The sequence below is a fragment of the Giraffa tippelskirchi genome, chromosome 1 (assembly GCF_054371585.1).
Source record: "Giraffa tippelskirchi isolate mGirTip1 chromosome 1, T2T-mGirTip1v1.2.pri, whole genome shotgun sequence".
In the NCBI taxonomy this organism is placed as follows: domain Eukaryota; kingdom Metazoa; phylum Chordata; class Mammalia; order Artiodactyla; family Giraffidae; genus Giraffa; species Giraffa tippelskirchi.
In genome coordinates, this window is record NC_137275.1 from 93,965,866 (window position 1) to 93,988,724 (window position 22,859).

General features: G+C 43.4%; 1 protein-coding gene across 4 annotated transcripts; it reads right to left on the reverse strand.

The window, feature by feature from the left end:
• Positions 1-216: 216 nt before the first annotated feature.
• CASP6 (caspase 6) lies at positions 217-20,882 on the reverse strand. Of its 4 annotated transcripts, none has more exons than XM_081557782.1 (7): positions 20,535-20,882; positions 8,088-8,130; positions 7,411-7,557; positions 6,950-7,026; positions 4,727-4,902; positions 1,494-1,653; positions 217-786 (listed from the first exon to the last, which is right to left on the reverse strand). In XM_081557782.1, exons 1-7 carry the CDS (start codon positions 20,752-20,754, stop codon positions 548-550), a joined length of 1,062 nt encoding a protein of 353 aa, XP_081413908.1. In that variant the 5' UTR covers positions 20,755-20,882; the 3' UTR covers positions 217-547. The 4 variants fall into 4 exon arrangements, with proteins under 4 accessions (XP_081413908.1, XP_081414081.1, XP_081413991.1 ...); XM_081557955.1 differs by lacking the exon at positions 20,535-20,882 and adding an exon at positions 20,348-20,426; XM_081557865.1 differs by lacking the exon at positions 20,535-20,882 and adding an exon at positions 19,836-20,426.
• Positions 20,883-22,859: the final 1,977 nt, after the last annotated feature.

Here is a 22,859-nt window from a genome sequence, read left to right on the forward strand (position 1 = left end):
GAATTAATTGCTTTATATTTCTTCTTCAAAATGCCATGTAATAGTTCTTGAAGGCTTTTTTTAAAGAGTTAGTCTTATACAAAAAAGTGGTAATTCATATGTAGATTAATTTTTATGACCAAGTAAAACAAGTCATCTATAAATTATACAAGTAAGAATGTAAATTAGAAAAATTTAATTAAAATTTCAAATATTAAAGGAAAACAAGTTCTTAGATTTCAAAAGCCCTTAAAAACATTATCAAGTTTTATTAAAAAAAGTCACAAAATACAAGTTAAATCAGCCAGATATTGAGTAAACTTGCAGTTTACTACAAAAGTCTAGTATTACAAATGCTTGTGGATTTTTAGCTATAGGAATTCCCTGAGGATTTCATTTCTCCATATATCAAAACCCCTTCACCATGTCCAGTATGAACTTTTTAAGTTATTAAAGCTTAAAACATTTAAGATTGCTGTACCATTTAAATTGCTTCAACCAAGCGATACTCCTTTATGTGAAAAGAAGAGAAAATCTATTTTGAATACATAAAACAAAATAGCACCTATCATTTACATTTTGGAGAGAAGAGCAGCTTTTTAGTTAGCATTGAGGCAAAGCAGGGAACCTGCTTCTTTCCAATCGCACTTGGGTCTCTGCAGACGTCTACTCGGCGCTGAGAAACCTTCCTGTTCACCAGGGTGAGGAGTTCTGTGAACTCCAAAGAGGAGCCGAATTTTCCCAGCATCTCACACAAATCTTGAATATACCATGAACCATTCACAGTTTCCCGATGAGAATAATAACCTAAAAAAGACAGGAGAAGCCACTGAAGTTTCCTGGTTACCTGTGACAGAAAAGCACTTTTCAAATCTGAGTTCTCAAAAATCATTGGGCAAGACTAAGATGTGTCCATGATTCAGTTTAATTTTTTCTCTGCTGACTATTCTCATGTGGAAAAAAAGATTAATTCCACACAGTTCTATAAAAATGATGTTAATGCTATGTAATTTTCTCCACTTCCTAAAAATTCCCAAGCTAGTAGTACCTAGGCAATGATTTTTGAGACCAGTGATTAGAAAAAAGAAAAACATAAAATTATTTACTACAATAGAGAACAACTGTCATCAAAATACTTTTCAGGGACTTCCCTGGTGGTCCAGTGGTTTAGATGCCACACTTAAAAAATTTTTCAACAATGTTTTCCACAAGTGTTAACCATAAAAACAGTATTACCATCACTAACGGACACATTCTGCTGCTAAGATGTTCAATATAATTAGCCTTAGAGCTTTATTTAACATATAATAGTTTTCAGGAAGGATTTTTCTATAAGGTACTTTATAGTTTTAAACATCACTCTTATCACATGGCAGATGTCCATTAAGCTTGTGGGCTTCACGACCAGATTACAAGTCCAATTAGGAAGACATCACCTGAATCAAGCCAAGATAAAATGTACCAAAACTTAGCCAAGAAAGCCAATTATACATTTGTATGAAACACCCACACACCTTCTGCCACGGAGTAGCACATGAGGAAGTCAGCTCCAGCAGGAAGTGTATAAACGGAGGCTGCATCCACCTGGGTCAGGTTGGCATCCAGCATGTCTGTCCCATGATCAACTGCATCCAGAGGGATGACCGGCACATCGTGCTGGCTGCCCCGACATGCCTACAGGACAAGGAGGAAAATCCCCTCCTTTAGTTACCTGTTCTTCCCAGTGCTTCACATTCACAGTGAATGTTCAGTACGCCTTTACAGCAACATCAACAGAATCCACTTTATAGGCATTTCAGAAACAACGCATTCAGGTTTACAGCAGGCCAAAGCTGACAGTTCTTTTTTTCCTACCTAGGCTTTCTCATAGTTGATGTTTTTAAAAACTGGCATCCTCAATTAGACACCAAATTATGTTGATCAAAAGGTATACTGTAGAGGGGAAAACATCTGTGGTTTTAAAGTTTGTTATGCATTATGCACACCACAGCACCAAGAGCCACCCCTTCTTTTAGATAATTATAGTACATCCCTAAGTGTTTCTATTTAATCAGGTAATATATTCCCAGATTGGGCTTTCCTTGCCAAGCTGCAAGGGTCAAAATGATACCACTTGACCTGAGAGTCATTATCAATGTGCCTCCTGCCTTCTGCTCCTACTTTAAAGTGCGGGCTCAAATTCTTACTAATTCTGACTCATACAAAGGCTAATATTAAATGACTATTATGTGCTTTTTGTCCCCACTCCATTTATTTATTTTTTGGCAGGGTCCTTCTCCCTGGGAATTTGGTCTTCTTTCAGTCAATAGGTCCCACCCCCATTTATAATATTGAGGGCTTCAATATAAAACATATAATCTCCAATATTTCAAATGTAACTGTATATGGTGATATGGTCTTTAAAGAGGTAATTAAGGTAAAATGAGGTCTATTGGTGGGCCCTAACCCACTATGACTGGTGTCCTTATAAAAAGAGACCAGGGCACAGAGAAAAGCCCATGTGAAGACAAAAGAGACAAGAATCAGCCTCCCATCCAAGGAGAGAGGCCTCAGAAGAAATCAACCCTGCTGACACCTTGAATCAGACTTCTAACTGCAAGAAAATAAACTTCCGTTGTCTAAGCCACCCAGTCTTTGTACAGGCCGACCTCAGAGATACTGCAGCTTCAGTTCCAGACCACTACAACATAGCAAATATTGCTACAGAGTGAGTCACATGGATTTGTTTGTTTCCTAGTGCATATAAAAGTTATGTTTATACTATACTGTAGTCTATTAAAGTGTGCAATAGCATTAATTCTAAAAGAAAAGTACAGACCTTAATTAAATACTCTATTGCTAAAAAAATGCTAACCATCACCTGAATCTTCAGCTAGCCATAATCTTTTTATAATAATAATGTCAAAATCACAGATCGTCATGACAAATAATATTTAAAAAGTGTGAAATATAAAATTACCCAAATGTGACACAGAGACACAAAGTGAGCAAATGCTGTTGGAAAAATGGCATCAACATAGGGCTGCCACAAACCTTCAGTTTGTTTGAAAAAAGCGAAAGTGTAAAAATACACAAAGTACAATAAAGTGAGATATGCCTGTACTCTGTTCTGGCAGCCCTAGTAAACTTAGTACAGTGCTCTAACAAGATTCTGCTATATTATAAATGTGTCCATCAATTCTGAAATGGTTGAAGAATTACAAGCTTTAAAAGAAACATTCTGATGGATTTCATAGTTACCGGATAAACAGAAGATTCCTAATACCCTATTTTTACAGGGAGATTTTAATCTTATTTTGTATTATCAGGCTTATTTTCAGACCTTTTCTACTGTCTTCTAAATGGAATGTAGAACATGTGGAACTCAGTACCATCACTTGTCAAATCAACTGCAGTAAGCGTAAGAGCCGGCCTTTACTGGCTGGGGGTGTGCCATTTCCTAGGCACTGTTCAAAGCATTTTTCATCTTAGGCCAGGTCATCTTATCCTCTCAATCACCCTATGAGGCAGTGCTCCTGTTATGAAGAATCTGAGGCATAGAGAAATAAAACAACTTGGCAAAACATTTTCCTTGATTTAGTTCCTGACAGTGCTGGCCACTCCCCCTTTTTCATGAACAATCACCTATCATTCTTGTGATTTTTCTCCTACTCTTCTGAGCCATCCTCCTCATCGTCTTCCCTCTGCTCATTCCTCATCGGTATCCCTCAGTTCTGTTCTACACTTGTTTTTGGTGGCACCGCACAGCTTGTGAGGTCTTAGTTTTCCAACCAGGGACTGAAGCCAGAGCCCTGGCAGTCACAGCATGCTGTCAATGGACCACAAACGAATTCCCTCTCTACATACATTTTTCAGGGTATCCTTAACACGGAGAAGCTCATCTACTCCCATGCCTCCCAGTACCATCTATCTGCTCATTACTGCCCCAGTTTACTTCTCTAACCCAGGCTGCCTGTCTCAATTACCATCCATCCCCCTGTTGCTCCCAACTAACTTCTCTAGCCTAGGCTGCCTGTCTCAAGTTTCGACCTGTATTTCCAATGTGTCTCACAGACATGCAGTCCAAACAAGAAACCAGGGAGTCATCCTTGACTGCTTTTTCTTAAGTAGCCCCCTACTGCCTCTCTCAAGGAATGGCAGGGTGTGAAATGTGGCTGTGTCCTTCATGCAGCCCAGCAACATCAGGAATTCTCATTTTTTCCCAGAAATCCTTACTGAGGTACCAAAGGTACCTTAGGGTACCTGTTATTGAAGCTCCTCCCCAAATGTTTTTATTCTTAATACAAGGTGGGCAGCAGCTAGCCACATCTTGGCTTGAGGGAAAATGTGAAAGGACTAGAAGTCTAGCTGGGACTAGAAGTCTTCATGCCCACATTCTCCTCACTGGCTGGCATGTTCTCCAGCCCCCAAACTAAACCTGGTCTGAACAGGCGGCCCGCCACTGCACTGGTCCATCAGCAGACACCTTCTCCAGAGGCTCTACCTTGACACTGGGCTGGGCCAGGGAGTCATTCCCAAGCAATATTTGTTATTTTGAGTCATTTCCAAGTAATAAAGATACTGAGCATCTTTATGTTAAACAACTACCACTAATAGCTCAAGCTGCAACTTTGATTGGCTAGGATTCAAAAAGGGCCTTTTCCGATTACTGGAGAAAGTTATCTTCCAAAATCAGCTTTAGTTCTTTCTAATCACAGGTACAGGACCATGGCCTTTATAATTAAGACTATAACATAATCAGTCTTACCTGAATGATAAATATCTTCGGTTTTCCAACCAGGCTCTGACACCTGTCTCCTTTGAACAAGCCTGTTAACGTCTGAATTTCAATTTTGGCATCATACGCATAGATGTGGTTGCCTTCACCGTGACTCAGGAAGACACACAAAAAGCAATCTGCGTCTACGTGGCTAGCAGTTGACGCTAAAAAGGACCCCAAAAGTTATTTAGAAATGAACACAAGGTACTTATTATCTACATATAAAATTTTAATTTACTAATATTAAAGTTTCACATAATTGAGGGGAAATTTTATTATAAAATGTCTAATGAAACAACTTATTTAAGCAATAATTTATACAATACTGTATCTGACTTTTAAACATCCAAATTATTATAGTTCAAAGTAACAGAGTTTGAACAGGTTTTTGTTAGCTTTTTTAAAACACAGAATAATGACATGGAAAACTTAAAGGGATTATTATGGGGAACCCCTAAAAAGTTTGTTTGAATGAGCAGAGACCCTCTTAGAGCAGACTGAAAAAACAGAAACCCCGTAACACTTGCCTACGCGTCGTTGCACCCTAAGGAAGGCAGCACCGCCACTATTATGTCTGCGGTGCCTGGAGCTTCCCAAAGAGTGTTAAGACCAGAGGCTGATGCCCTCCAAAGCTGAGGAGCAAGCAAAGTAGGAAAGTTGGCCAGTTGAAATTATTTACAGATTAAAGAAGAACCCTGGTATGAGGGTCCTCAAAAAATTAAAAACAGAGCTACCATATCCTACACTTCCACTTCTGGGTATTTATCCAAAGACAACGAAAACGCTAACTTGTAAAGATATATGAACCCTCGTATTCTCTGCAGCATTATTACAACAGCCAAGATACAGAAACAACCTAAATGTCCATTAATGGATGAATGGATAAAGAAAGTGTGGTCTGTACATATACAATGGATAGCATTCAGTCATTAAAAGGAAAATTTGCAATTTGCAACAACATGGAGGAACCCTGAGGGCATTATGCTAAGTGACACAAGTCAGAGAAGGACGTGATCATGTCACTATATATGGAAACTAAAAACCTAGCAAGCAAGCAAGCAAAACCAAGTTCAGAGTTGCAGAGAAGAGACTGGTGGCAGCTGGAACAGGGGAAAGAAGTGTGAGGCAAAGTGGTGAAGGGGTCAAAAGGTATAGACTTGCAGTTACAAAATAAGTCCTGGGGATGTTAATGCACAGCATGATGACTACAGTTAGCAGTACTGTACTGCATATTTGAAAGCTGCTAAGAATAAATCTTAAAAGGCACTAGAAAAGATTTTGTAACTATGGTGACAGACGGTAACTAGACTTATGGTGGCAGTCGTTCCCCAATGTACACAAATGCAACCCCGTGGCCTGCAGCACACCAGGCTCCTCTGTATGTCAATTATACCTCAATTAAAAACAAATTCTGAAGAAAGTTTAATGATGTAATTGTTGTAATAGTCCATTGACAAATTACTTAAAAACCCATGACATGTAGTGATTATTATACCCATTAAGTTGTTAATTTACCTCCTGCATGCTGCTGCTGCTGCTAAGTCGCTTCAGTCGCATCCAACTCTGTGCAGCCCCACAGATGGCAGCCCACCAGGCTCCTCTGTCCCTGGGATTCTCCAGGCAAGAACACTGGTGTGGGTTGCCATTTCCTTCTCCAATGCCTGCATGCATGCTAAGTCGCTTCAGTCATGTCTGACTCTACGTGACCCTATGGACAGCAGCCCACCAGGCTCCTCTGTCCATGGGATTCTCTAGGCAAGAATAGTGGAGTGGGTTGCCATTTCCTTCTCCAACCTACTGCATAGTTACGTAGAAATTAAGAGATAATGTATGTAAATCAGCGGTATTTTGAAGTTAGTAAAAAACTTGGGTATGGAAGGAGTCAGTTAAAAAATGACTGCCCAGCATCTGTAGTATTTGCATCTTAGGCTTTTAATTGCCAAATGAAAAGATCATTACATTCATTTCCAGAGTAACAGACTGTAACTAGTGGTATATAAACTATAACTTGGTAGGCATAATACTTTGCAAAGGTTTCTCAATCTGCTGAGTAATGTATAATCAGAGAGGCACAAGCAAAACCTATAACCCATGCTAAATTAATTGACAAGCCTTTTTTACAACAGTTAATTATTTGGACCTGGCTTCATACAAGGATAATTAAAAAGTACTCAGTCCTATCAAAGGAAGATGGATAGGAAAACTACTTACCCTCGTGAATTTTGAGCAATAGTTCTTCTGCTCTAAGATCATCAAAACATTTTACTTCAAATCCTAGATCTGAAAACCTGGAGATTAAATTGGATACTAGCTTATGAGCTATTCAAAACTGTCATATACTCCTAATTATTTGAGGAATCTATACACATTTTTATGACATATAAATTGACTTTTCTTTAGGGAGAAAGAAAAATCAAATATGACAATGATGGTTTTCCTCGATTACCCATGGCAGGAAAGGATTTATTCATGATAACTGATTTAAGTTAGATCACTGCCGTCTACTATGCAGATTGCTGACATTTAATAGAACAGGATTAAGGGGAAAATTCAGGCAAGTTCTTAAGGGAGGCTGGGTCCAAGTGAGGTTCATCCTCAAATACTCTTGCTCTGTTATTTGAAGTTATCACTTAAATATCAGACCATCTGGACGTTAAATAAAACAATACTACCTGCGCCTAAGATTGTCTCTGTCAGCACTGGTGCCCCGCCTGTCTGGCAGGGTTAAGTGCCAGAAGAACCTCTCGTGATTGAAGATTAACGCAATTCCTCTCCTCTTGTGGTCCATTTTGTACTTTTCAGCCGGGTCAAACATTTCTCTGTTTAGAAAAAGTTTAAAAAACAATCACTCAGGTCATATTAAATAATGAGCTCTTCCAGCCCAAGGTCAACGCACAGAATACACAGAGGTCTGCTGCTTCCTCCTCTACCAGGCCAATAGGCCATGCCCTGGGCAGGCCTCCCAGCCACACTGGTCAGGAAAGTCCTGAAACATCTCTGTACCAACTGGTAAACGGCAGCCATCCTGAGCCAACCCCTCCCACCCCACCCCCAATTCCTCTGCTTGGGTGTCTTTCCCCCAGGGCTCCAGGAACGGGGGACCTAAGACAATGGTCTGGCCCAGGCCAAGGCCGTCCCAATTGTTCAATATCTTGAGCCTCAGTCTAGGTCCCTTCAGAACCAGGGGCAGCAACCAACCTGCACACCTGCAACCAACCCTCCAGATGCTAAAACCTGACATTCTCCGCTCTGCTTTTCAGCGGCCATGTCCCTTTCTTACTTTGATTTCTGTAGGCTGATGATGAACACTAAAGGAAAAGACTTTTGTGAGTAAACAGAACATTATTACCTCCTAGGGAAGGCATCTATTTCGGTCATGTTTTGTTCTTCACCTATTAAAAGAAAGCCGGGTTTTGTTAATATACTTTTTGATTTATGGTCATAAAATACATTAGGAACTCCCAGCTGCCTTGATTCCTATATGCTAAGCTCCTGTCTTGGTTGGTTTAAAAGTCAAAGTATGTGAGAAGGGGTAAGGGAGAAGGAAGGGAAAGTGCTATTAATAATAAATGAACTGTACGTGCCCCAACTAGAGAAGCCTGCACACCACAACTACAGAAAGCCCACGCGCTTCAAGGAAGACCCAGCGCAGCCAAAATAAATAAATGAACCGTAAACTCACAGCTGAATTCTTTCTCACCTCCAACTCTTACATGCAAAATAAAAAAAGATCATAAACAGAAATGAAAAAAATACTACTCAAATTCATTTGCTGCACACTATGCCAAAAATAACAAGTGTAGCTCTGTGATTATGAAGCTTAAATGAAATATGAAATTGCTTTATTTTGCAGAAAATGTTTTTGCAAATATTCTCTGAAACAGAGGAGTGAAGTCAAGCAAGAGAACCAAACACAGTGTGGTTGCCACTGGATTACCCTACTGCCTGGAAGAGGCAGACGTGTTGGTGGAGGAAGGGAAGGGCAAAGATTCAGATTCTGATCTCCTGCATGACACGTGCACTTGTTATGATCCTGTAATAGGGACCCTCTTCTCCCAAGCCAAGATCAGACTTTCCTACCCACAAGACAACCTCTCACTGAATCCCTCTCCTCCCAGGAACAGTGGTGTGCAACAGAGCCTTCTGCAGTGACAGAATTCTCTATACCCGAGCTGTCTCTGGGGGCAGCCACTGGCCACATGTGCTTTTGAGCCCTTGAACTTTGGCTAGTGCAACCGAGGAACTCAATTTTTAATTAACTTCAACTAATTTAAATTTATATAATGTGTGGCCAGTGGCTTCTCTACTGGACAGCAGTAGTGAGTCCAACATCTATCAGAAGAGTCCATATGCTCATGAATCTGCTTTTACCTGATAAAGAGCTTGAGAGGGGACAGAAGGTGACGATTACACAAATACTAATAATATAGCAAGATGCCCCTTTCAGTTGAAGTCTTTGAAGGAAGGAGGACAGACCCTAAGGGTAAAACTCCTACCCATCATCCCCCTGCCAAGAGGGTGGTGTTCCCCTCACTCCTTGGAGTCTCTCCCTCACGCCCGATAGTTCTAACCTCATGTCTCCTCACTGACAAAAATCCACCTAGGGAGAGAGGAGGAGGAGAGGGAGAATTCAACCCCAGGGCCCTTTACCAGTCACTGTCAGCCTGCTCCTCCTGGACTGCACCCAGCATTCAAACCAGCCAAGACCCCAGAGGGGCATCACCCTTCCCCTGTCCAATAGTCCCCAATCAGTTTTCCTTATTAACCTTCTGCATCAATCCCTGGCCTGGGTGATAAAATGCAGATTCCCGGTCCCTAACCCAGATTTACAGAATCAGAATCCTGGGAGATGTGACAAGGTGATTTTTACTCACACCAAAGATTAGGAGTCAGAAGCAGCCTCTCTAATGCATCCTCCCCACTCTCCTGAGGCTTAGCATGCTACCCTCATCATGCTCTAAGGCGGATCCTGTGTATTCCACACCGTGTTGTACTGCAGACACTTCCTACCAAGCTCTCCTCAATCAGGGGACATCCCTACCATGCAGCTGCTTACTGGGAGATCTCCCATTTCACACAATGCTCTACTGAGACATGACCTACTCCACACAGTGTTCTAGAAGGGGTCCCGCCCACTCCACACACTGCTCTACTAAGGTTACGTGGTACCTCGTACCCTGTCCCACCAGGAGACTTCTACTTCAGGCACTGACCCTGGGGATTATTAATACTTCCTGCTGGACACACTGTCCTACCAGAGACATTCCACACGCTTTTCTACTAGAACTCTTTACCCTGTGCACTTGATACGGGGGACACTTCCAACCACACACAGCTCTCTACAGGGACACTTCCTACTCCAAAACTCCCCTATCCAGAATACTTCCTACATCACACACTGCTCTACTGCCAGGACACTCCCTGCTCTACACACTGCTGAGCAGCCGATGCTTCCTAATCAGACACACCTCCGCTCGGGATGCCGACCCAGTGAACACACAGCTCTAGGGGGCAATTCCGATTCCACCCTCTGCTGGGCCCAGGACACTACCTCCTACACACCCTGTTCTACCAGGATTACTTCCTACACCACATGCTGTTCTACCCGGGACACTTACAATCTGCTGTACCTGGAATACTTCCTAGTTCACATGCTGCTGAAGGGAATGCAGCCAGCTCCACACCCTGCTCTACTACAGGAGCTCTGAATCCACACACTGTCTAGCCTGGGGACTTCGTCCTCCACACACTGACCTACCAAGGTCACCCGGTACCACCTACACCCTCCTGTATCCGGGACACACCCTACTGCACACAGTACTTTGCCAGGTTACTTCCCATCACACTGCTGTACTCGGGATACAACCTCTCCTTCCTCTACAAATACTTTACCCAGAGTTCTCCCTGCTCCACACACTGCTCTGTGGACGGTTATTTCCTTCCCTGCACACTTTCCACCAGTGACTTCCTACTTCATTTAGTGCTCACCCGAGGAGACAACCTCCCTTCTTATGCCACAAGCTGCCAGAAATGTCCTACTCCACACACCGCTCTACAAGAGGTGTCTCCTACTCCACGCTCTGCTCTGCACCTGGGATCTTCCTACTCCACAGTGTTCTACATGGATACCTACTCCACACACAGCTCTATGTGATACACTTCTTACTACAACAGTGCTCCACCAAGGACAGTTCCTTCACTATTCCTTCACGCCTCTCTACCTGGAGATCTCCTAAAAAGTGCTATACAAGGGACCCTTCCCTACTGCACTCAGGGCTCACCGAGGATACTCCCTACCCCAGACACTGCTCCACTGAATATACGTCCTACTCTTCCCACACCACACACAGCCACACCCAGAATACATCTTGCTCCACACACTGCTGTACCAGGGAGAACTTCCTGCTCCACACTGCTCCACAGGGGACATTTCCTACCAAGACTCCCCTCTGCTCAGGGATGCTGCCCTTCTGAATACACAACTCTTCAAGGCTGATTTCCTACTCTACATACTGAGCTACCCACCCTCCGAGCCCATCAACTCCTCCACCCAGAATACTTCCTGGAACACAATGATACAGTAGGATACTTTCTCGACCACACACTGCTCCCCTGGGACACTTCCCACTCCACACAGTGCTCTACTGGGGCGACTTCCTAGTCACACACTGTTCCAACTGGGATTCCTCCTACCCCACAGATTGCCCTCCCAGAAGACCTCTTATTCCACACATTGTCTACTGAGGTTCCTTCCTGCTCCCCACACTGCTCTAATAAGCAATGTGCAGGGTTTCCTCTCCTTCCATTTTCAAAAGCATTCCATGATCTACTTTTTTTTTCTACCTCCTTTTAATACTCTTACCTCCTTATCATTAAACAATTACATAATAAAGAAATAGAATCACTCAAACTAAACACATTAAATCTATATCTAAAATTCAATCTCACCTCAAGAAACAAGAAAAATCTCAATCTGACCTTACACCTAAAGCAACTAGAGAAAGAATATCAATAACAACAACAGCAAAAACACTAAAGTTTAGTAGAAGGAATGAATCATAAAGATGAGAGCAGAAATAAATGAAATAGAAATGAAAACAATAGCAAAAATAAATAAAACTAAAAGTTGGTTCTTTGAGAAGATAAACAAAATTGATAAGCCTTTAGCCAGAATCATTAAGGGAGAGGATTCAAATCAATAAATTTAGAAATCAAAAAGGAGAAATTAACAACTAATACTGCAGAAATACAAAGCATCATAAAAGACTATTATAAGCAACTATATGATAATAAAATAGATGACCTGGAAGAAATGGACAAATTCTTGGAAAGGTACAACTTTTCAAGACTGGACCAAGAAGAATTAGAAAATATAAACAGACCAATCACAAGTACGGAAATTGAAATTGTAGTTAAAAATCTTTCAACAAACAAAAGGCCAGGACCAGATGGCTTCACAGGAAAATTCTGTCAAACATTTAGAGAAAACACCTATCTTTCTCAAAATCTTCCCAAAAATTGTAGAGGAAGCAACACTCCCAAACTCATTCTACAAGCCCACCGTCAACCTGATAACCAAAACCAGACAAATAAATTACCAAAAAAAAAAAAATTACAGACCAATACCACTGATGAACAAAGACACAAAATCCTCAACAAAATACTAGCAAACAGAATCCAGCAACACATTAAAAGATTCATACACTGTGATCAAGTGGGATTTATCCCAGGGGTGTAAGGATTCTTCAATATACTCAAATCAATGTGATACACCATATTAAATTAAATAAAAACCATATGATCATCTCAATAGATGCAGAAAAAGTTTTTGACAAAATTTAACACTCATGTATGATAAAAACTCTCCAGAAAGTGGGCATAGAGGGGATCTACCTCAATATAATAATGGCTATATACAATAGGCCCACAGCAAACATCATTCTTAATGGTGAAAAACTGAAAGCATTTCCTCTAAGATCAGTAATGAGACAAGGATGTTCACTCTCACTATTATTATTCAGCATGGCTTTGGAAGTTGGTGGCTCAGATGGTAAAGAGTCTGCCTGTAATTCAGGAGACCTGAATTCAATCCCTGGGTTGAGAAGATTCCCCTGGAGAGGGGAATGGCTACCCACTCCAGTATTCTTGCCCGGAGAATTCCATGGACGATTACAGTCCACAGGGTTGCAAAGAGTTGGACATGACTAAGCGATTAACACTTTCACTTGGAAGTCCTAGCCATGGCAATCAGAGAAGAAAAAGAAATAAAAGGAATACAATTGGTAAAGCAGAAGTAAAACTGTCACTGTTTGCAGATGATATGATACTATACATAGAAAATCCTAAAGATGCCACCAGAAAACTACTGGAGCTCATCAATGAATTTGGTAAAGCTGCACAATACAAAATTAATGCACAGAAGTCTGTTGCATTCCTATACACTGACAATGAAAGATCAGAAGGAAAAATTAAGGAAACAAACCCATTTACCATCACAACCAATATAATAAAACACCTAGAAATAAACCTACCTAAAGAAGGCACTGGCACCCCACTCCAGTACTCTTGCCTGGAAAATCCCATGGACGGAGGAGCCTGGTAGGCTGCGGTCCATGGGGTCGCTAAGAGTCGGACATGACTGAGCGACTTCACTTTCACTTTTCACTTTCACGCATTGGAGAAGGAAATGGCAACCCACTCCAGTGTTCTTGCCTGGAGAATCCCAGGGACGGGGGAGCCTGGAGGGCTGCCGTCTATGGGGTCGCACAGAGTCAGACACGACTGAAGTGACTTAGCAGCAGCAAGGAGGCAAAAGACCTGTACTCAGAAAGCTATAAAACACCAATCAAAGACAGAAAGATTACACAAACAGATGGAGAAACACACCATATTCTTGGATGGGTCAATATGACTATATTACCCAAAGCAATCTACAGATTCAATGCAATCTCTACCAAGTTATCAATGACATTTTTCACAGAATTAAGAGAAAAAATTTTACAATATGTATGGAAATACAAAAGATCCTGAAAGCAACTGTCAAATTGCTGAAAGCAAATAGTCAAAGCAATTGTCAGAAGGAAAAATGAAGCTGGAGGAATCAGGCTCCTCAACTTCAGACTATCCTACAAAGCTGCAGTAATCAAAACAGTATGGTATTGGCATAAAAACAGAAATACAGATCAGTGGTACAGGACAGAAAGCCCAGAGATAAATCCACTCACCTATGGTCACCTAATCTATGACAAAGAAGGCAAGAATATACAATGGAGAAAAAGTCTCTTCAAGTAGTGGTGCTGGGAAAACAGGCTACACAGAAAAGAATGAAATTAGAACAGTACTTAACACTGTACAAAATAATAAACTAAAAATGGATCAAAGACCTAATTTAAGACAGGACACTATAAAACTCCTAGAGGAAAACATAAGAAAAACATTCATTGACATAAAACACAGCGAGATCTTCTGACCCACTTCTTAAGAGTAATGAAAAACAAAAATAAACAAATGGGACCTAATTAAACTCAAAAGCTTTTGCACAGCAAAGGAAACCATAAACAAGATGAAGAGACAACTCTCAGAATGGGAGAAAATGATTGCAAATGAAGCAACGGATAAAGGCTTCATCTCCAAAATACACAAACAGCTCATGCAGCTCAATATAAAAAACAAAAAACAGGGACTTTGCCAGTGGTCCAGTGGCTAAGACTCCAAGCTCCCAATGCAGGAGGCCCAGATACAATCCCTGGTCAGGGAACTAGATCCCACAAACCACAACTAAGAGTTCAAATGCACAACTAAAGATCCTACATGCTGCAACAAAGATCGAAGATCCCGTGTGCTGCAACTAAGATCCAGCCCGGCCAAATAAATAAATAAATGTTAAAAAATATAAACAACTCAATGAAAAAACGGGAGGAAGACCTAAATAGACATTTCTCCAAAGAAGACATACGGATGGCCAACAAACCCATGAAAAGATGCTCAACATTGCTAATTATTATAGAAAGGCAAATTAAAACTACAATGAGGTATACACCAGTCAGAATGGACATCATCAAAAAATCTACAAACAATAAATGCTGGAGAGGATGTGGAGAAAAGGGAACCCTCTTGCACTGTGGGAATGTACATTGCTACCACCAATATGGAGAACGGTATGGAGATTCCTTTAAAAAAGTAGGAATGAAACTACCACATGACCCAGCACTCTCACTACTGGGCATATACCCTGAGGAAACCAGAAGTGAAAAAGGCACATGTACCCCAATGTTCACTGCAGCGCTATTTACAAAAGACAGGACATGGAAACCACCTAAGTGTCCACTGACAGATGAATGGACAAAGAAGATGTGGCACAAATATACAATGGAATATTACTCAGACATAAAAAGGAACAGTATTAGGTCATTTGTAGAGATTTGGATGGACCCATAGTCTTCCCTACAGAGTCAAGTAAGTCAGAAAGAGAAAAACAAATACGGTAATGCATATATATGGAAATCTAGAAAAATGGTAAATGAACCTAGTTCCAGGAGAGGAAAAGAGAGGCAGCTGTAGAGAATGGACATGTGGACACAGTGGGAGAAGGCGAGGGTAGGATGCACTGGGAAATTATGATTGACATATACACACTACCATATATAAAATAGATAGCGTAGTGGAAACCTGCCATTATAGCACAGAGAACTCAGCTCAGTGCTTTGTAATGACCTAGATGGATAGCATAGAGCGGGTGGGCGGTGGGAAGGAGGCCCATGAGGGAGGCTCTATATGTATACATACAGCTGATTCACATCTTTGAACAGCAGAAACTAACACACACTGTAAAGGAGTTACACTCCAATTAAAAAAAAAATCTTTATCTGAAAGCCAATCACTTCCTTCACCCTCCAAGAACCTGCACAGGTTGGAAAGCACTGAGTCTCTTTTGAGAACCCCAGAGGAGTAGCAGGCCCAGCAGCTCACCTCCCCCAGCTTTTGCACCTTGTTGGTAGTGAGCCTAAGGCAGCTTGAAGTGTCCCTGGCAGAGGTTATGCCAAGTGGCTGGTCAACAAACGAACTCAAGTCCTTGAGAGTGAAAGCAATGGAAATGTACATGCTATTGGGTCTCTAAGGCTTCTTTTTCATAGTCTGAGGAAGGAGCATCACAGTTCTCCTGGGCTGATGTAATTTAAGCTGTGCGTTTGAGTCATCTCAAATATTGCCGTCAGCTTATAGATTTAGGGAAGACAGCTAGTACTAAGTAGTTCAAGGTTAATTTGTTTAAAATGACATTCAGTTTCAAAGTTAACAGGACAATCTCAATGAGGCATTTTTTTAAAGTTTTTTTTGTTGTCACTGTTAACACAATAGATGTAGAAAGAAACTGGGCTCTGAAAACTTAATTCTGAACCTCACAGGCTCTAACCTTCAGTTCAGTTCAGTTCAGTCGCTCAGTCGTGTCCGACTCTTTGCGACCCCATCAATTGCAGCACGCCAGGCCTCTCTGTCCATCACCAACTCCCGGTGTCTACCCAAACCCATGTCCATCAAGTCGGTGATGCCATCCAACCATCTCATCCTCTGTCGTCCCCTTCTCCTCCCACCCTCAATCCTACCCAGCATTAGGGTCTTTTCCAATGAGTCAACCCTTCGCTTGAGGTGCCCAAAGTATTGGAGTTTCAGCTTCAACAACAGATCTTCCAATGAACACCCAGGACTGATCTCTTTTAGGATGGATTGATTGGATCTCCTTGCAGTCCAAGGGACTCTCAAGAGTCTTCTCCAACACCACAGTTCAAAAGCATCAATTCTTCGGCGCTCAGCTTTCTTCACTGTCCAACTCTCACATCCATACATGACCACTGGAAAAACCATAGCCTTGACTAGACGTACTTTTGTTGGCAAAGTAATGTCTCTGCTTTTAAATATGCTATCTAGGTTGGCCATAACCTTCCTTCCAAGGAGTAAGCGTCTTTTAATTTCACGGCTGCAATCACCATCAGCAGTGATTTTGGAGCCCAAAAAAATAAAGTCTGACACTGTTTCCACTGTTTCCCCATCTATTTCCCATGAAGTGATCTAACCTTCACTCTGCTATAAACAGGAGCCTTGTATCCTACAATATCAGCACTGACCTGGTCCAGCTGCCGGTCTGTTCTAGCAGTTTGCTGAATCAGAACAGAAAGCTATGGAGACAGACATTAGAACGGAAGTTCCAAAACTTCCTCGGAGCTGATCAATTTAACCCAGCTTCAGAGAACATACATTTTTGAGGCAGGAGACAGCTGGGCTCTAGAATAGACATTTACAACTGGCCCCTTGATCACAATTCCTGGGGGAAGAAAAAGATAGGCTCCAGGCCAAATACTACCAGGCCCCTGTTTACATTTCCTGAGGCAAGAGACAGAGGGGCTTTGGGCTATGTATTTATGACCAGACTGCTATCTACATTTTAAGATCTGCTCTTTGATATAAAAACAACAGGAATACAGTGGATAACCAGAACTTATGGGTTATCCACTGGGTACCTTATGGCAGGAACAGAGAGGGGATAAACTCTGTTAGAAGATCAAGAGGTCATACATTTCCCACTCTTAGGGCAAAGGACACACTACACATGTGCAAAAGGCTTCAAGGGGCCAAAAAGTCAGGGAATGTCAGACCACAGTAAGTCTTGCTATTCCCCCCACCATATGCTTCTGCGATGACATCCATCTTAACTGAGGGGTGCATGCATACTCAGGGGAGGGTCCTGAGACAAACTGACCGGGGGGTGGAGAGTAGGGGCATGTAGGAGTGTCAAAACAAGACAACTGGCCAAAGGTAAACAAAGAGCAGGAGTGAAAGTTGCTCAGTCATGTCTGACTCTTTGTGACCCCATGAACTGAAGCCCACCAGGCTCCTCTGTCCATGGGATTCTCCAGGCAACCATACTGGAGTGGGCTGCCATGCCCTTGTCCAGGGGATCTTCCCAACCCAGGGATCAAACCCGGGTCTCCCTCATTGCAGGTAGCTTCTGTACCGTCTTAGCTACCAGCACTGTCCTATATAAATGACTTAACCATCTTGCAAAGAATTGGACAGGACTGAGTGACTGAAATGAACGGTCTTTTTACGGTGTTCCTCATTAGACAGGACACACCCACACCCCTTCTCTGCAGGTGTGCATCTCTGGCTTGCTATCTTAACAGTCTCTCTGTGTTCGCTCCCATCTGTCATTGTGCTATGTCTCCAATAATAAACTTTGTACCTGCATTTACAGTTTTTGCCTCTGTGAAAAATGCATTTTTCACTGGGGGCAAGAGTCAGGGAAAAACAGGTTCTGGCCTCTAGCCCTTACTGGTCTAGGATTCCTGGTTTTCATCGAGGTTACCCAGATTCAATTCCTGGGCAGGGAACTATAATCTCGCTTCATGCCACAGCTTACTGCTGCCTCTCCGACATCATTATGATTCTGTCACAGTCATTTAAAACTGTATGTGCCCAACAGGCCAGCTTTCAGGAAGGGTGCACAGTATCATTATACTGCATAATGCGAAGAGCCGACTCACTGGAAAAGACGCAGATGCTGGGAAAGACTGAGGGCAGGAGGAGAAGGAGAAGACAGAGGATGAGATGGTTGGATGGCATCACTGACTCAATGGACATGAGTTTGAGCAAGCTCCAGGAGATGGTGAAGGACAGGGAAGCATGGCGTGCTGCAGTCTATGGGGTTGCAAAGAGCCGGACACAACTTAGTGACTGAATGACATACTGCATAAATACAAATAAACTGGTTTTGTTGACATGGAGAAAATAAATCTTAGTGAGGGAGATACTCCATATAAGATTTATAAATTCCTTTTCATGTGCAATTATTCTCAGAAATGGGTCAACCAGACTCCTGACCTCTCCTCCCTTCTCCTTGTCTCTGATTTATGCACTTTTCCTCTCCATCATAATGTAACCATCTCTTTGCTCAAACCATTTTTTTTACAAAACCAATCAATCATTCTTTTTCCTCCACACTTTAACCTGAGAATGCCTCCAGCTACCATTTGTTGATGGCTTGGCACATGAGATAACTTTATCTCACTCTGCTCCACAGGCCCTTTGAGACAGAGAAAGTGCAAGGGGCTTATCTAAGGTTGGTGCTTTGGAGTTGGTACCGAAAGGCCCGGTTCTGCCTGCAGATTCCAAAGTCCGAGCACTCCCTGTTAACATGGTAAAACCACTCCCACCAGGGAGAGACCAGAAACCTTTCTAAACCAAGTGCTCACTTCTCCAAACTTCTTCAGTATCTACTGTCATCATCTTCATTCACTGCAGTATCTGTGACAATCTACCCATATTCCTTATCAAGGACTGGTTTAATAACCCTACCTTCAGTGACTCATGTCAGGCCTGGAATACACAGGAAAAGGAGTAATGTGAACAAAGAAAGGGGAGCAAGCAGGAAAAGGAAGGAAACCATCACAAGAATTGCGGGGGACGTGCAGTGACTAGTGGTGCCTCAAGCATCCTGCCCTCCTTCCCTCCCGTCCCCTCGGGTTCCAAAAGGGAAATGGTTGATGGACCTCACACTGTCCCGTCAGGGTAACCACACTTCCTGAACAACCGTGGTGACTTTTACAACGTGCCTCTGGGACAAGGCTTGTTTTATGTAGCAAAAAACAAAAAGCTCTGAAATAAAGGCATTCTATGTGGATTGTCCGCGGGCGCGTCAAACAGCTCTCCACCTTCCTCCCCCCACCACCCCGCCCAGCCCTTTTTTAAAACTAGGGCCAGGCTCAGAGTTTCTAAACCTTATCAGTAATATAATTATAAGTAACAGGGAAGAACGTCCTAAAGCATGTGTCTAGAAGCTGATTATTTTGTAGAAAAAAGTTGTTTGTTGTTTTAGTCGCTGTGTCCCTCTCTTTGAGACTCCATGGACCTTAGCCGGCCAGGCTCCTCTGTCCGTGGGATTCTCCAGGCAAGAATACCGGGGTGGGTTGCTATGCCCTCCTCCAGGGGATCTGCCCGACCCAGGGATCCGACTCAGGTCTCCTGCATTAGCCGGCGGATTCTTTACCATCTGAGACACCAAGGAAACCCCCAGAGAAAAGTTACCGTGGCTTTAAGTTAAACTCACAAAGAATTGCAGGTTTCCCGGATGCAGGAGAACCATGGGGGCTGTCAAGCTGCCAGGGCCTGACTTCCATCTCCAGTTTCCGGGCGGGCAAGCCCGGGGCTTCTCTCTGCCCGGGCGCCCCGCGGGCTGCTCACGCTCCACCGCTACTACAGGCAACCACTTATCTTTACTTAGAAGTGAAAAAATAAGGCCCAACAAGACCCAAAAGTTAACTTTTCTTATGACCAGGCGCAGTTAAAGTTCAAATAGCCACGACAGCTAGAAAGAGATCAGCGCCTGGAGAACAAAAGCGGCCGGGGCACCCCCCAGCGCCCAGCGCCGCCACCAGGGACCGCAAGGAGGCGGCGGCGAGGTCCCTGAGTTGTTTTTCCTGAGCCCAGAAGCTCAGCTGCGCCCACCCGACCTGAGCGCTTCCCTCCAAGACCCTCAACTTCTCCCAGCCGCCGAGCAAAGCCGGAGGAACCCGCGTCCCCGCTCGCGCCCGCGCGCCCCGCTCGGCACCCGCCACCTACCTGCACCGCGAGCCCGGCGAAGCCCAGGCTCCGAGCTCATCGCAGCGGAGAGCGTAGCACCGACGCCCGGGCGGCCTCCGCTTCCTGAAGCCCGGCCGCTGCCCCCGCCCCTTCCTCCGCCCCCGTCGCCCTGGCTCCCGGCCTTCTAGCGGTGGAGGCGGGGTGGGGGGTCCGGTGGTGCCCTTACCTTCGCTCGGAGTTCGCCGCGGCCGGAGCGCCCGGGCAAGGCAGAGGACGCGGTCTCGCCCGGCTGGCGCCTGGGGAGCCGAAGCCGGCCCTCGGGAGACGTCAGCAACGATTCCGAGGACAACCCGCGGTCCTGGGGTGGGAGGCTGCAGGCAATTACAAATCACCTGCGGCGAGCCCGGATCGCTCGAGCTCCGCCCCAGTCTCTGCTCCTCTCGCATCTCAAAGGTGTGCGCTGCCGTGTTTTTCCCCGTTTCCAAGTAGTCCTTTTTCCAGTGCCGGTGACTTTTTAGGATTTTTAAAACGCTCTTTGTTTGTATAGCGGATTCGGGACAAAGTAAACTAGAGGCAACTCCAGAATTTTCAAGTCTGACTTTCATATGTAGTGTTAATTCTGGAAAGGAATCATGCAGAAATTCGGAGACCCGATTTGGGGCTCTGTAGATTATAACTTTTACTGAGCTAGAGCATGTTTGCTGCATTTAATTGAGCTCCTCTTCGGGTGGCGGGTTATTGTGTAAATTTGCTTCAACGAGTAACTCCTGAGATTGGAAGAAAACGTGGCCTCATCTTTTCCAACTTCTCATGGTCTCGTCATTTAAAAAGTAACCAATGGCAGACGGGGGGGAAATGTGTTAAGACACGACTTCCAATATATTAGCCTAAGAGATCCGATTTCTATAAATGGGATTTCCCAGGTGGCGCTCAGTCGGTAAAGAATCTGCCTGCAATGCAGGACACCTGGGTTCGATCCCTGGGTCGGGAAGAACCCCTGGAGAAGGAAATGGCAACCCACTTTAGTGTTCTTGCCTGGAAAATCCCATGGACAGAGGAGCTTGGCAGGCTACAGTCCATGGGCTTGCAAGAGTCTGACACGACTTAGTGACTAAACCATCACCACCGGAGGCGCTAGTGGTAAAGAACTGGCCTACCAATGCTGGAGATGCCAGAGACAAGGTTCAATCCCTGGGTCAGGAAGATCTCCTGGAGGAGGTCATGGCAACCCACTCCAGTATTCCTGCCTGGAGAATCCCATGGCCAGAGGAGCCTGGCGGGCAACCGTCCATAGGGTCCCAAAAAGTCAGACAGGACTGAAGCGACTTTAGCATTCACCCTTTGAGAGAGAAAAATAAAATCTAACTTCCTACCTATGCTGTGGTTCAAAAAAGGACACAGAATGTGAAATCGAAGGATTTTACTCACCCCATGCCATTTACTGTTCATTTTATTGTAGGCATAAAATATTTCTGAAATCACTTTGTTGCTAGTGCAGTGAAGACGTGGAATATCACTATCTCCCTCATAAGCTGGTTGAGACAGTTGAGTTAAATTACTGTATTCAGAACAGTGCCTAGCTTGTGAAAAGCTCAGTAAATTTTTATTGCCACCATCTTAAGCATATTGAAAGCCGACTTGGCCTTCTTTTGGTTTGACCATTACCAGGAAGTTGCTTAGGATGTAGGAGGTACTCAATAAATATTTACCCATTGAATGAGATTCATAATTTCAGCATTTGTGCTCTGGACTTTACCCAGTTTGAATGAGTTATCTGACCACCAGAGCTTCCTGTTCTTCTGCCTACTTTTCATGGTCTTCTCTACTTGAGCCCTAAAAATACTCCTTATATAGAAGTGGAACTCCAATTGGCTAACCTTCCATTTACCTGAAAGGAACAGATGAAAGGAATTAAATTTTCCCCCCAGATGTTTGTTATCTCAGAATACTGTATTGCCTTTATAGCATATGGGGTGATATATTTTAAAGATTTACCTTAGGAAATGTAAGTATAAAGTATTAGGATAGCCATTTCAAAATTATAAGTGCTAAAGTTTAGCCTTTTAAAGCAATAGCTATCCCCTCACCTTGACCCTGAGAGAAAGGGTGTGATTGGGAAATAGGCTGCCAAGGTTCTAATCTTTGCTCCACCATTTTATTGGCTGTGAGGCCTTGGACAACGTTCAGAAAACTAAGATCATGGCATCTGGTCCCATCACTCCATGGGAAATAGATGGGGAAACAGCGGAAACAGTGTCAGACTTTACTTTTTTGGGCTCCAGAATCACTGCTGATGGTGACTGCAGCCATGAAATTAAAAGACTCTTACTCCTTGGAAGGAAGGTTATGGCCAACCTAGATAGCATATTTAAAAGCAGAGACATTACTTTGCCAACAAAAGTACGTCTAGTCAAGGCTATGGTTTTTCCAGTGGTCATGTATGGATGTGAGAGTTGGACGGTGAAGAAAGCTGAGTGCCGCAGAATTGATGCTTTTGAACTGTGGTGTTGGAGAAGACTCTTGAGAGTCCCTTGGACTACAAGGAGATCCA

Coding starts and splice junctions, on each gene's coding strand:
- CASP6 (XM_081558039.1), bottom strand. CDS start 20,754: ATGCGAGAGGAGCAGAGACTGGGGCGGAGCTCGAGCGATCCGGGCTCG. Junction 7,558..20,347: donor TCGCCGGGCTCGCGGTGCAG/GTAGGTGGCGGG, acceptor TTTTCTAAACAG/AGAAATGTTTGACCCGGCTG. Junction 4,903..6,949: donor ATTGCTCAAAATTCACGAGG/GTAAGTAGTTTT, acceptor GGTCCTTTTTAG/CGTCAACTGCTAGCCACGTA.